Raw genomic sequence first — 14,444 nt, 5'->3', positions numbered from 1 at the left:
AGATGGATCAAGTGAGCTTTTTGCAGATGGGGCTGACATGGATGTGTCTGCAGACAGTAAGGAAGCAAGAGACTGAAAGGAGAGAGGGAGGCTGATGGGGGGAGGGTATGCAATCTGTTGGAGAAGATGGGGATTGCTTGTACATGTAGAGGGACTGTTGTTTATCCTTCGTTTTCGAAGAGGACCAATGATATCACAGGTGATGTCTTGACTTTCACATGAATTGGATTTAAGTGAGGCAGAGTTGTCAGCCTCATTCTCTCTTCCAGATTCATCAAAGACCAGTAGAAGAACAGCAACCTCATCATGTTAGGTAGGGGTGAAGGAGAGGGACAGAAGGTATCTGAATAATGTGAGATACAAAAGGATGGGAGAAGAAAGAGCTCTTGGTGAATATCCTCAGTTTTTTCATTAAAACAAAAGACAAGGTTCTCATCTGAGAAGGTGGGGGAAGGTAGAGTCATGGGAGGTTTGAAAAGGTTTGCAAGAGCCTCTGTACAGAGTGGGTTAATTAAGGAGACAAGGCAACAAAAATGGCCTAGCTTCAATGTGGGCCTGGTTGAGATCATGCAACATAAATCTATAGTGGTCCCAGGCACTCGAGTCAGCACAGTTGCATGATTCTGCCAGGGCAAAAACCAATTCCAGCATGTGGCTAATTCAGAACTTCCCAGTGGTAACAGATGAGGCATGTGAGAAATATAGGAAGAAGGCTGACCTGACTGGAGTGGGGAATGTAGGGTTTGAAATAAGGGCAGATCCAAGACAGGATATTGGCCTGGAGAGATAATGAATCTGATCCAGTAGACTTTTTCTTGTGTTCTTAGGCTGCAGACTAGCTAGGCTTAACTACAGAAGTTCTGGGACTCAGGTTGAATTGACAGTACTTTTGAAGCCAAAAGCCCACATGATGCTGATATCTATTCAAAGAACTATGCCAGTCCAAGATATCCATGAGTATTTAACTAATAAATAAGAACAACTCCTACTTCTAAAACACTTTAAGGTTTACAAAGTGCTTTCCTCATAACTCTGTGAAGCAAGTAGTGCAACTACATCAGAACAATCCACTTTTGTTAAGGTCTGGATTTCTATGCAAAACCATCTAGAGCAGCACTTCTTAAACTGTGGGTCACAACTCCATATGGGGTTGCAACCCACAGTTTAAGAAGTGCTGAAGGGGTTGTGTATGAAATATCCATTTTGAGGTATACTGCCCAGCAATGAGCAGTCATGGCCTTTTCTCAATTCTCATTCTCCTTGACCCTTCTGCAGCAGCCTTTGACGCAGCTGATCACTCTCTTCTCTTGAGGTCTTAGGGATACTCACCCCCTCCTCCCTGGTTCTCCTCCTACCGCTCTACCCATTCCTCCTCTGTCTCCTTTGCTAGATCCTCCTCCAGATCACACTCTTTAACCATAGGTGTCCCCCGGGGCTCTGTCCTGGGCCCTCTTCTCTCTATCCTATTTCATTTGGGGATCACATCAGCTCCCATGGATTTAATTACCATCTCTATGCTGATGAGTCTCAAATCTACCTTTCCTGCCCATTCTCTCTGCCGACCTCCAATCTCACATCTCCAACTGCCTTTCAGACACCTTGAACTGGATGTCCAGTCAACACTTTAATCTCAACATGTCAAAAACGAAAGTCTTTTCCTCTAAACCTACCCCCAACCCCTGCCACCTTTCCTATTACTGTTGAAGTCACTACCATCCTCCCAGTCCCCCAAGCTCACAACCTAGGAGTCATACTGGACTCCTCACTCTCTCTCACCCCCACATCCAATCTGTTGCCAAAGGCTGTCAACTGCCCCTTTGCAACATCTTTTGAACACACTGCCTTCTCTCCTCTGACACTGATTACAGTGCCTTTGGGGCAGGCCTTCATCACCTCACACCTGGACTATTGCAAGAGCCTTCCGGTGGGTCTGCCTGCCTCAAATCTCTCCTCACTCCAGTCCATCCTCCATTTAGTCACTAAAATGATTTTCCTAATACGCAGGTCTGACCACATCACCCCCTACTCAATAAACTCCAGTGGCTCCCTGTAATCTTTAGGAATCGAAAATCCTGTTTGGCATTCAAAGCCCTTCATGACCTGGCCCTCCTATCTTTTCAGTCTTCTTATACCTTACTCCCTGGCATGTGGCCTTTGATCCAGTGACACTGGCCTCTTGGCTGTTCCACAAACAAGACCCTCCATCTCTCAGTTCCTGGAATTTTCTCTGGCTATCCTCCACGCCTGGAATGCTCTCCCTCCTCAACTCACCTACTGATTTGTCTAGTTTCCTCTAAGTCCCAACTGAATTCCCATCTTTTACAGGAAGCCTTTTCTAACCCCTCTTAACTCTAGTGCCTTTCTTTGTTAATTATTTCCTATTTATTCTTTGCATAGCTTACTTTTATATATTTGCTTGCATGTTGTCTCCCCCTTTAGACTGCAGTCTTGAGGGCAGGGACTATCTCTTGTCTTTCTTTATATTCCCAGTGCCTAGAACAGTGGCTGGCACATAGCAGGTACTTAATAAATGCTTCCTGACTGACCTGACTGATTCATGCCCAGCCACCTGCTTTGAAGAGATAGGTATCACGGTAGAACTTCCTGGGTTTGAATCACGGCATTGCTATCTGTATCTCAGATTCAGAGGACCAACAAAAAACAGCTAAATTGGAGTTTACAGATATTCTAAAAACTGTAAGGTTCTCAGCACTCTCTAGGTTTATAACTAGAAAAGAAGGTCATGTGGTGAGAGCAACAGCTAGGTATCCAGTGGACAGCCGGGTGGCTCCATTTATCTTGACCCAATGTCAAGAGGTCTAGAGGGAGGCTGCTGTCATTTTGGGCAGACTCCTTGTGGAAGGTTTATGGGAGGACATGGACTATACAAGATGGGCAGCCATGGATGGATTGGGACCTCCACAATCCATGTGAAGGACATAATTACATGAATGCGATCACATGAGATCACAGTGGATACTGAAGTATTTTCATATGGCCCAAGTAGGCTATGGAAATCATTTTCATTATCTTGTCAACCTTTTAGTGAGAAAGGTCCATTTAGAGCAGCTTAGTGACTGTGAAGCAGTTTCTCAGCAGCTCATCTTCTCTAAGGACAACGTGAGCTGCCCATGCTCATAGGAGAGCGTAGAGAAGCTCGCTGAACTTACCATTGCTGCGATGATGATGATGACGGTGAGCTTCAAGTTCTTCATACACATGGCTCTGGCAAGGTTCCTGCTAGTAGTTTTGAAGGTGACTGACTAGAAGAAAATGAGTGAAGAGTTTGATCCATAATATTCAATATTCCATTCTCTCAGTAACTCCTGAAATATATCTTGCTTCTCCCAGAAAGCTCTGTTGAGCATACATATAAAATTAGGCTTGAACATTTTCTTCACTGTTTCTTTAAAACATTTGACTTCTAAGTAGAGAAAGGTGAGCAAGGAATACAAAAGGGGGGGCAGCTAAGTGGCGAAGTGGATAGAGCACCAGCCCTGGATTCAGGAGGACCTGAGTTCAAATCCGGCCTCAGACACATAACACTAGAGGTGTGACCCTGGGCAAGTCACTTAACCCCACTGCCTAGCCAAAAAAAAAAAAAGACATACAAAAGGGGACAAAAATAGTATTTACTCTAAACAGGGCCAATAGCAAGCAATCTGTTTGAAAAAAGGAAACTCAACTTGGGCCCCAAACTTCAGCTCCCAATTGATAATGTCCCCTCTTTCCCTACTGCTGTATTACTGCTACATTTCATTTTGGTCACAGCTATTAAAAGCCCTCCAACTGCTGCCTGGGAAAACACAGATCATATTGCTTCTCAGTGATACTGAACACTGAGGAAGGATGAGAGGTGGGGGAAGGGGACTAAACAAACTTTAGCGGTCTATTGAAACTTGCTCATCCCTATAAGCTTTGGTTAAGGGTTTGTACAATATAGAAAAAATCTTCTGGTTTACCATCTGGGCAACTATGAAAAAAGTCAGCACTTAGTACTCTTTAACAAAGGCTGACACTTAGTTTCAATGCTATTTCTACAACTAAGCTGCTCATGCTGCAATGGTTGAAAGAAAAGTAAAACTTGAATTGGAGTCCATTAATCAGTTCTTGCTAAGGATAGAGAGGCTCATCACCAGGAGACTGCCCACTGGGGAGGACTTCATGGTGATCCATGAAACAAACACAAAATAAGTCTGTGCAGCCTCTGCAGTGACAGTAGGCAAGTGGCAGCAAAGAGTTTTGACAAAGGGCTTAAGAATCCCAGTTTTCCAACTGTCTATAAACTTTAACTTGGCTGTTGGGACTCTAAATATGAGATCCTTGCCTCAAGATCAACAAGTAGAAACACTATTTGAGGACCAGGATCTTATCGATCTTGACATGCTGGCTATAAATAGAGCCAGAAGAAAGAAGGATGTTGGCACCAAATGGAAAGATGGTGTGAGGCACTCCTTGGAGAGGCAAAGGAGTTGACAGAGTTGCCCAAAGGCATACTACACGGTTTTTCATCTCACATTGCACTGCTCCTGATAAGTATCTGCAAAAAATACCATCAGAGAGTCACTGCAACTTATGCACCAACAGTTATTGTAAAGGATGAAGAGGGAGAGACATTCTACATAGAACTCAATAAGACCCTCCCAACTAGGTCAACGGAGGTTTGGTACTGGGACCCTTCAATGAAAAGGTGGGACTAGCAAGGATGGTGAGGAATATACCATACACAGAAACCTCATGCCTCTGCATCATAAACGTTTGAGAAGAGAATTGCTAGGTACTAGACAGGAAGAGCGCTAAGTAACATTACAAAAAGTGAAATGGATTTATATTCTGACAGGAAGTGATTTGTTACTGATGTGGTGATTACTGTTACTCCTGAAGTAGCTATCTATATACACTCAGAGTAGTAGGGAGGATTTTATAGGAGGCAATTTGGTATGGTGGAAAGACCACAGAACTTGGAGTTCCAAGACCTGAGTTCAAATTCCAGCTCTAATACATACTATCTGTGGTACTTAACTTCTGAGCCTCAGTTTCCTTATCTGTCAAACGAAGGAGTTGAATTAGATAACCCCTAAGGCCCCTTTCAGCTCTAGATCCAGGATCCAAAGGGCCTAAAGGGAAGAGGCAGACTTTCTTCTGTGATATGCTAGAGCACACCACAACTTTACTGTCATGCAATTGACTAAGAGATGTTGAGAATACAATGAAAAGCATTTGATTTGATAGAGCAAAGTACCATCTCTTCCAACAAGGTGTCTCCTCCCTATGTATCAAAATTATTTAAGATTTTTTTAAAGATAAAACAACAGAAATAATATAAGATAGGACTTAAAACAGAGAGGGGTATGACTACACAAGGTATTCACTACTATGATGGAGCGGCAATGCAGAGGAGTCTGAACTAACCATCCACACAGAAAAAACCAAGTGGATGAAGAATGTCTATTATCTGTATACTGTACACAGTTGAAAACATGTCTATCAGTATAGATACACTATACAAATGGACATTTAGTTGGGCTCAGAATTAAATAGAATGAGGAGAGAAGGCTTGATTACCTTCAGGAAATTGTAAAGCTCTCTTAATAATACCAAATTTCTCCCAGAAACAAAGGTCTATCTTTTAAATACCAATATGCTACCAATATTATAAAGGTGTGAGACATGGAACATAGTAGTCTTTGAAGAATCAAAAATAAGTATTGCACTAAGGTCAAGGAAAAACTCATGGTGGGCGTGAACAAGCTACAACATAAAAGAAATAAGGAACTTTGCAAAACAGGAGCAAAGGATGTTATTAGGGAATTGCATGATTGAAAAATAAAACAGACTGGTCATGTGGTGAGGGAAAACAGCTGGATAGCCCGTGTTCCCTCTGTAGCCTCCTTGCAATGTGAGGTGACACTGAGGAAGGCCCTCAGCATGTTGGGAGGAATGCTTATGGGAGAACAAGGACAGTAGTTGAATAGGCTGGGCAGGCATGGATGTACTGGAATCTGCACTGGTGGAGGGAACATCCCCAGATCCATCTGAGTACTTGAGTATAATAAAACAGTGGCTTACCTCAACTGCCCATCTGGAAAGCACAGACCACAGTTTCTGTTCAAACCACAAAGCTTTTGATCTCATTCATCCACAAAGAAACTCCACTACTTTACCTTAAACTAAGTCAGGATAACATATCAAAAGCTAAGTTGATTCAAAACTAAAGAAAGATTTTTTAAAATCTATACAATATAAGAGAGGTAAACAAGCATTATTCATGTCCACTCTTTAAAACCAATCCCAAATGTTTCTTTTTTTAAAAAAATCTAATCCCAGCCTAAATCTGGTGACCTAATAGGGAACTTAGCAACACTCTCTTTTATTTTCGATCCACACAGACTATGAAAGAGCTACATGAGTTGCACTTGGCTGCATTCTGGCCTTTTCTTGAAATTTAATATGCATTTATTAAGCACCTATTATATGCAATGAATGGTGCTGGTCATTAGAGGAAATACAGAGATAAGATAGTCAGATCCACTATCCCCAAAGTCTGAGTCTTCTTATAAAAAATTTGTAAAGAGATAAAGACACTAAAAATTGGAATGCGAAAAGTAAATAAGAAGAGAACAAAGTGCTACTGACATAATATGGGATGGAGAAATCACTTTCAGTAGCCAGGGAAACTGGGAAAGGCTTTATGAAAAAGATGGCAATTTGAGCTGAACCTTGACAACAAGCACATCCAAACGCACCCACGTTCTCCAAACTGTTTGCCTAGCTTATCTAAAGGGCACGGTATACAACAGCTCCCTGTTATCTCAAGCTGAAAAGGTCAGTTCATGACATTGTAGAATGCCTTCAGTAGCAGACACATGCCATGGTTTCTCATTTTCCAAATGCAGGCTCCCTGGACATTCTGACAAGAAGTGAAATGGCCCACATAGCCAAGTCATGGACAATTCTGTCCTCTGGGGGAAAAAAAGTTTATTTCTATGTAATAAGGGAGCCCTCTAAAACAAATCTTTATTGACTATCAATGGGGTAAAGTTCTTATTCCTGCCTTTCATTTATCCTGTCTAGCTCCATGTAGACAAACAAGTGTGCCTGTTTAAAGAATTAAGGTAAGGAGAGGGGAGGATTAAGAGAAAACAGAGAGGAGCTGCTTCAGTCTGAGAAGAAAACCTGTGTGCCATCTCAGGGAGGAACTTGGAAAGAAAAGAAACTGGAGTCCTATGTTGGACCTCCCAGTTCTTTCCTGACTCCAAATGGTACAATTCAGGACCCTGGGGAAGATCATGAGTCCCCCTGAGGTCAGTGGGCTCACTGACTATTCATAAGGAAGAGCTTCACTTTTACAATCCAGACCAAGCTGTTATTCACTGGCTTCTGGAAGGATGGGCCTGGCCAATGGTGAATGGACAGGGGCAAAAATGAATATGCACTGCTATCTGGTTTGTCTATAGCTTTACAGATGGCTTTGCTACTTCCGCCTATCTCTGTCTTATATTAGTGTACTTTGGATCTCCATGTCCTCCATGTCTCATAATGGTTAGCAAGAACTATGACAGACACATAGTTCTCAACAAGCATATGAAATGTGACCCCAGAGTAAAGGGCATATGGCAACTGATTTTCCCAAGTGATTCTCATTTCCCTAAATCTGTCTTGCTTTAAGGCTACTCCAGGCAAGGCCAGTCTTCTACATAAGCAGAGAAGTGGCTACTAGCCAAGCTGACGTAATCTGAGGGGGGCCAGGAAGGCTTCAAAGAACTGTGATCTCATCAGTGTGGATGCTCACTCCACCAATGCAGATCACAACCCCTCTAACTTCATGAGTTTGTGGCCAAAAAAAAAAAACCCCAAAAAACCCCCACCCCAAATCAAAACCCCAAAACCAACCACATACTTGGTCACCAGCTTTCCCCACATAACAGACACATAGTCTGTCATCAAAACCTTTCTGTCTTGGCAGGCCTGGCCAGAGCTTGCCCAGCTTTTGAGAACCTAGTTATCACCTCCACACCATGAAGAGGCATTGGAGGAAGGCTTTAGTGGAGAATCTCTCTATATACACACACACACACACACACACACACACACACACACACACACACACACACACACACACACACACTCTCTCTCTCTCTCTCTCTCTCTCTCTCTCCCAGCAGCGGTTACAGTGCCCCAAATTCCATCATTAGGGATTCATTCCCTTGGGGCTTATGAAGGTACTCCTTCCTAAGCTAATGGGAAAGGTGTTAGCTTATAGAGATACCTGATAAAAGGTATGGTTAAAGCCCAAAGTCCTTAGTCGTGCATTCAAGGCCTCTCCAAACTGGCTCTGGCCAATTCTGGCTTTGGCTCCTACTACCTCCTTTCCACATTCTTAGGACAAAGTCAATTAGGTTTCTGAATTACTCTCTGTCCTTCAGGTTTCCTTAGTCACAATGTGTCTGTCCATAATGTCTTCACCCACCTTCAAAGTCCAACTCAAAGGCTGTCATGAAGCTTTCTCTAAGCCTTTGAGCTGAAAGTGATTTCTCCCTTATGTTTGTACATGTCTTTTCTCTCTCTTTGAACATGTAAGCTCTTTATCGTCAGGGACTTACCTTACTCATCTTTGTATTTCCCCAGTATACTGCCTAGCACACAGTAGAAAGCATTTAATAACAGCTAATCTGTTTTGGAACCATACTTTGGAATTTTCCCCAATGACTCAGCCATCAAATCAAATGTGGTTCTTGCAAAATACTTACTGAATCTACCAGATGTTCTGTTTTATCTATCAGTAACTCCAATCTTTCTCCTCGTTGGGCCACTAGATCTGGGGAGCAGAGGCGGAGAGAGGGGAAGGGGAGTAGCAGCAGAATAGGGAAATAGAAAAGAAAAAGGCCAGTTTTAAAATTCTGCTATTTTTGTTTTTGGTTATAACCAAATTTGTCTGATTCCACGGCTGGCACTCTTGCCAGTGTTTGTTCACTACAGAATCAATCATACCCTTAAATGACTGGAAGGAATAAAAAAGACCAAAACATCATCTCTCTCTATAAAGAGATAACTACTATTGCAAAATGTGAGGGAGATATGGAAGTGGCTTATCCAATAATTTCTCTCACCTTTTTAATCATTTCTATCTAATCTAATAGTTCTCTAATCATTTTTAATCAAATGCCTAAAAACTAACAACTATTCCCAGCTATTAATATTCAAGCTATTAATAAAAGATCAAATTTAGGAACTAAAATTCAGATCCCCTTCAATAATGTCATCTTGAAAGATGATCAATTTAAGTACCACTCAACAAAAGTTATGAGTTAACTTTAAACTGCTTAGCATAAACTAGTCTTGTAAGGTTTTGGAGAATAAGCTTGGGTTTGAGAGAGTCAGGACAAAAATGGACTCCACAAGTTGGAAATTCTGATAGACTTCTTTTTTTTAAAAGCATTGAAACTTCATGTACACTTTTCTCTCTACAAACTTCTACTTCTAAGGAAATTATAGTTTAAGGTATAGATTCACAAGATCTTTACCTCACTCTATTTTTTTTTTAATTACTTACCAATGTAACACCTCTGACACTGTTAAACTATTGTGGTCTTTTGGGGGAATTTGTCTTGCTCTGTATCTAAGCGTGGTCAGAAGATACAGAAGAGATATAAAACATGTAGGTAGGGTCACACATGATCTCCCTGAGTGAACAACTGTGCTTGGGGGTAAACAGATGGGGAGAATCTTTCTAGCCAGTGCAGAATCCTGATGAGCCCAAGCAGTTTGGCCCCAGCCCCTCCATTTGCCCAGAGGCTTCTCCTACTAGACCACAAACCATACCAATGTTCCGGACCATGATTCCTTTTAGTTCATCCACTTGGGCTTGAGTCTCCACCACTTTGTCCACGTGTTTGTTCTCAGAGTGATATTTCTATAAGAAAAGAAGGTTTATATGAGGCAACCTAACCACATGCAATGAAAACTTGTTTATTACACTGCAAAAATTAGCAAGAATGACAAGACCAGGAGAAGAAGTGTGTGGAGTAGCTAAGAAGTATATATAGCCTGCCTCTTGGTCAGAAACTTCATCATCACAGGTAGAAATAACACAGAAAGCAGAAAGAGACATTACTAGAAATAAAAAAGGAAGTATTATGGTACTAAAACATTTTATACTAAGGAAAAAATAACCAAAAAAATGTACAAGAAAATATAAAACATACATCTGGGAGCCTGGGAGTAGAAAATGGGAAGGAGGCAGAGGAAGAATAAAGATCATTTAATATGATAGGGGAAAAAACACAAAACATAACCCAGGAATGAAACAAGAGTTGAGAAGCTTCGACATTGGGTCATCATTCATCCCTCTTATCCCTCTCTTGACCATAAGATGGTTTAAACATTTTTGTGTTCACCTCTGATTACCTGGCACCATTTTCAATTTGTGTGTGTGTTAACATAAGTTAGAAAATATGATATCGGCACTTTCAAACATGGTGTCCATTGATTGAGGAATAGTTAAAAAAAAAAAACGATAAGTGGATGTAATGGAAGAAATATCATATACATATGATGGGGTATGGGCCCAAGCCGAGACCTCTGCCCCTTGCCCCAAAAAGAATTTGGCTCCCATTTGTCTACCGGCCCCAGAAAACCCTTAAACTTTTCTTACTCTGGTCTCAAAGGGTTGTTTATCAATTCTTCTTATCTCCCTTTGAAAGCCCTAACCCTACCTTTTGATCTTATTCAGATGCCTTTCAAACTTCTACCTACCTGTTCCTCTCATTATCTATTCTCATTGTCTATTCAACCTCTTAGACATTCCAATGGGGATTCTCACCTACACCCTTTTCCCGGCCCCTTCCCTGGTCACCCAAAGTTACTTTAGTGTATATAAGATCCACCCTGTCCCCCATTTAAACGCTGAGACTCTCTCATGCCCAAAAGGCTGAGACTTTCTCATGCCTGCTTATCCTTACGGGCATCACCTGGCCTATATGGTTGATCACTAATAAACTTTTTCTCTGGCTGAAAGAAGATTTGGGTTGAATTCATTCCGGCAGGGCCCGCATCGTGATCTTGGGGGGTGGAGGGGGTGTCCCAGCACCCCTAAACCTCTAGACCTCATCACATATATGTATATGTATATAAATACAATAAACATAAAGAATTCAGAGAAGCAGGAAAAGGCAGCCATGTGAGCTGATGCAGAGTGAAGTCTAATTAGAAAATGATAGAGATGATTGTAAATCATGATCATGTAAATGAAAAAAAATAACAAAAAAGGAAATTCATCATTGTGTTATTATTATGGCCTCACTTGGCCCATGTCCCTCCCTCCCTTCCCTGCAGAGGTAGAGGACCACAGGTATGAAGAAACTGTATGTACTATCAGACCTAGACGGTGTGTCTGAGCAGGGTTAACCTGAGGTTATGAAGTTGTTTTTAAAATATTCTGATAATTGTATTTAAACATAATTAGTTTCCCTTGTAATCCTATGTATTTTATTTTAAGCATTTAAAAATATTATTCTGAGGGGGCAGCTAGGTGGTGCAGTGGATAGAGCACTGGCCCTGAAGTCAGGAGGACCTGACTTCAAATCCGGCCTCAGACCAAACACTTGACATTTACTAGCTGTGTGACCCTGGGCAAGTCACTTAACCCCAACTGCCTAAAAAAAAAAAATAGTATTCTGAGAAGAGAGATCCACAAGTGTCACCAGACTGCAAAGGGGAACAGGATACAAAAAAGGTCAGAAAAAGGCACTTCTAAAAAGCTCTCTTTTGTATTTTATCCTTTGTTAGAAGGGATACCTTCAGGAAGAAACCTTTAGAAAAGATACATTTAGAATGAAGGGGATTTAAAAGCCTAAATATAATTTTTTTAAAAAACAGGAGGTTGGTAAGCTCTTTGTGAACCCATATCAATTTCTTCAGAATGGAATTCGGAAGAGAGGTTAGGCTGGATTTATATATTTGGCAGTCATCAATCAATCAACATTTATTAAGCACCTACTTAAGGCACTCAGTTAAGCACAATCGAATGCAAAAGGAGGCCCTCAAGGCCTTACAATCAAAAGGCGAGACAATATGCAAACAAATAAATACAAAGCAAGCTAAGGACAAATAGGGAATAATTAAAATAGGGAAGGCACTAGAATTAAGAGCCACTGGGGAAGACTTCCAGTGGAAGGTCATGTTTTGTTGGAATTTAAAGGAAGCCAAGGGAGGTCAGCAGTTAAGAGTGGAAAAGGTAGAGCAAGCATTCCAGACATGGGGGACAGCCAGAGAGAATGCCCAGAGCTGAGAGATAGAGAGGCTTGTTTGTGGGACAGCCAGGAGGCCAGTGTCCAAGAGTTCATGAAGGGAATAAGGTGTAAGAAGATTGGAAAGAGAGGAGGGGGGCTAGGTCACTAAGGGCTCTGAATGCCAAACAGCATTCAGCAAACAGTATTTGATCTTGGAGGCAATGGGGAGCCACTGGAGTTTATTGAGTAGGAGGGGGACGTGACCAGACCAGCGATTTAGGAAAATCACTTTAATGGATGAATGGAGTCATTTGCAGCAAGAAGATCTTTGTGAGCTAATGAGGTCACCAAGGACATATGCATGGAAAGAGAAGGGAACACAACCTTATGAAAGCGAAAAGTCAAGAAGGATTTTGACTGAGAAAAGGCCATTGGAAATGACAATTAAAGAGATCATTGGTAACTTCTGAGACACAGTATCTTCAATCAAGGAACACAGTCAGAAACCAGATTATAATGAATGCAAACAGTCTAAATCCAAAGTTAAGGAAATCATCCAAATGGTAAATCTGGCCTTTGCCCCAGATACTCTGACTTCAAACTCAGTACATGATGCCACAGGGCACTCCTTCACAGGGTGAAGGAATCTTCTAAATCTCTGATTCTATGATCTAAAGGGACTGGAATAAAGACTGGAATTTCAACTGTCGTACTTGGCTGACATTTTCACTACTTCTAACTCAAAGAATTTCTGAATTAGAAAAGGACCGCCATGGTCATCTACTCCTGACCATACCTGAAAAAGAATCCCGACTCTAACACTTGACAAGTGCTCATTCAGTCTCTGCTTGAAGATCTCCAAGAAAGAGAAACTCACTATCTCTCTAAGGCAGGACTTTCCACTTCTAGACAGCTCAAACTGTTAGGAAGTTTTTCCCCAACATCAAACTTCTTTGCAAATTCCACCACTGCTCCAAGATGATCTCTCAGAGGCCAAACAGCACACGTGTAAACCCAACAGTCCTTCTGAGTCTTCCCTTCTCCTCAGATTCCTCATAGGACATAGAACATGAACTTAAGGCTCTTGGCCATCATGGTAGACCTCTGGACTCTCTTAACCTGAGGTCCATGAACTTGTTTTAAAAAAGACTGTGATAATACTACTTCAATACTTTGTAATCTTATATATTTTATGTATTTAAAAACATTATTCTGAGGAGATCTGGCTTCACCAGACTTGCCAAAGGGATTGACGACACAAAAAAGGTGAAGAACTCTAGTCTAGCTTCTAAGGATCCTTCCTAAACCCTAACCCTAACAGAACACAATAGTACAGATGAGGTGTGATCAAGGCACAGCACAGGACTCTTGCCTCCTTATTCCTGGAAACTCTGCCCTTTGGAATGCAACAGCCCAAGATCACTGGGCTGCCTCACAGGGTCACTCACAGGCAGGTCACTAAAGCTCAAAGAACTTTTTGAGACAAACTGATGTCCAACCATGTTTTCCCCATGGCATCAGGGAACAGTGGAAGCTTACTGGATTTGAAGCCAGAGGACTTGGTACAAAGGCTAGATCAGTCATTCACTACCAATGTGCCCTTGACTGGATGAGTGAGCTCCTTAAACTCTTTAGGCTCCATTTCCTCATCTGTTAGATGAGGTCTCTAGCCCTTTATCTAGTATTCTATTAGCCTAGGACACATCTGGTACTTGAAGTTGAGTTCTGGAACCCAAGTATAAGACTTTATGCCTACTGAGTTTCATCTTATTAAATTCAGTATAATGTTCTAGTGATTAAGAGCTTTTGGGATCCTAACTCTGTAGTTCAATGTGTTAGTTTTCCCTTCTAATTTCCTGTTACCTGTAAAACTGGTAAGCATATCTAGGCTAGGCTTTCATCCTAGGCATTGATAAAAATGTTCAACAGCATGAGGTCAAACACAGATCCCTGTGACACTCCACTGAAGATATCCTGCCAAGTAGATATTGACCCATTAATGATTACTCTTCAAACCTGGCCTTTCCAACAGTTCCAAATCCATCTTCTTGTGTTACTGTCTAACACAATAATGTTGTGGATGTTAAATGAACTCCTCTCTGTGCAATAATGTATTCTCAAACAATGATAAATAATATGGGGGGATCTTGTTCTATTAGAGGTTCCCCTGAATGAGCAAGAGAGCAAAGGTTATTCTCTGTACACCTGGTGGCT

At 41.5% G+C, this 14,444-nt stretch overlaps 1 protein-coding gene across 2 annotated transcripts in view; it reads right to left on the bottom strand.

The window, feature by feature from the left end:
- Positions 1-14,444, bottom strand: part of VAMP7 (vesicle associated membrane protein 7) — a 67,450-nt gene that overhangs the window by 7,546 nt on the left and 45,460 nt on the right. For both annotated transcript variants that reach the window (XM_027877613.1, XM_027877622.1), the window contains exons 5-7: positions 9,823-9,913; positions 8,751-8,818; positions 3,171-3,263 (exon numbers count right to left, since the gene is read on the bottom strand). In XM_027877613.1, the coding sequence (XP_027733414.1) occupies positions 3,171-3,263; positions 8,751-8,818; positions 9,823-9,913 (252 nt within the window). The remainder of the gene's footprint in view (positions 1-3,170; positions 3,264-8,750; positions 8,819-9,822; positions 9,914-14,444) is intronic.

This window comes from Vombatus ursinus, unplaced genomic scaffold (assembly GCF_900497805.2).
Source record: "Vombatus ursinus unplaced genomic scaffold, bare-nosed wombat genome assembly UNPS02004276.1, whole genome shotgun sequence".
Classification (NCBI taxonomy): Eukaryota; Metazoa; Chordata; class Mammalia; order Diprotodontia; family Vombatidae; genus Vombatus; species Vombatus ursinus.
The sequence above is the reverse complement of the archived record's forward strand: the minus strand, read 5'-3'. Positions and strand labels throughout refer to the sequence as shown.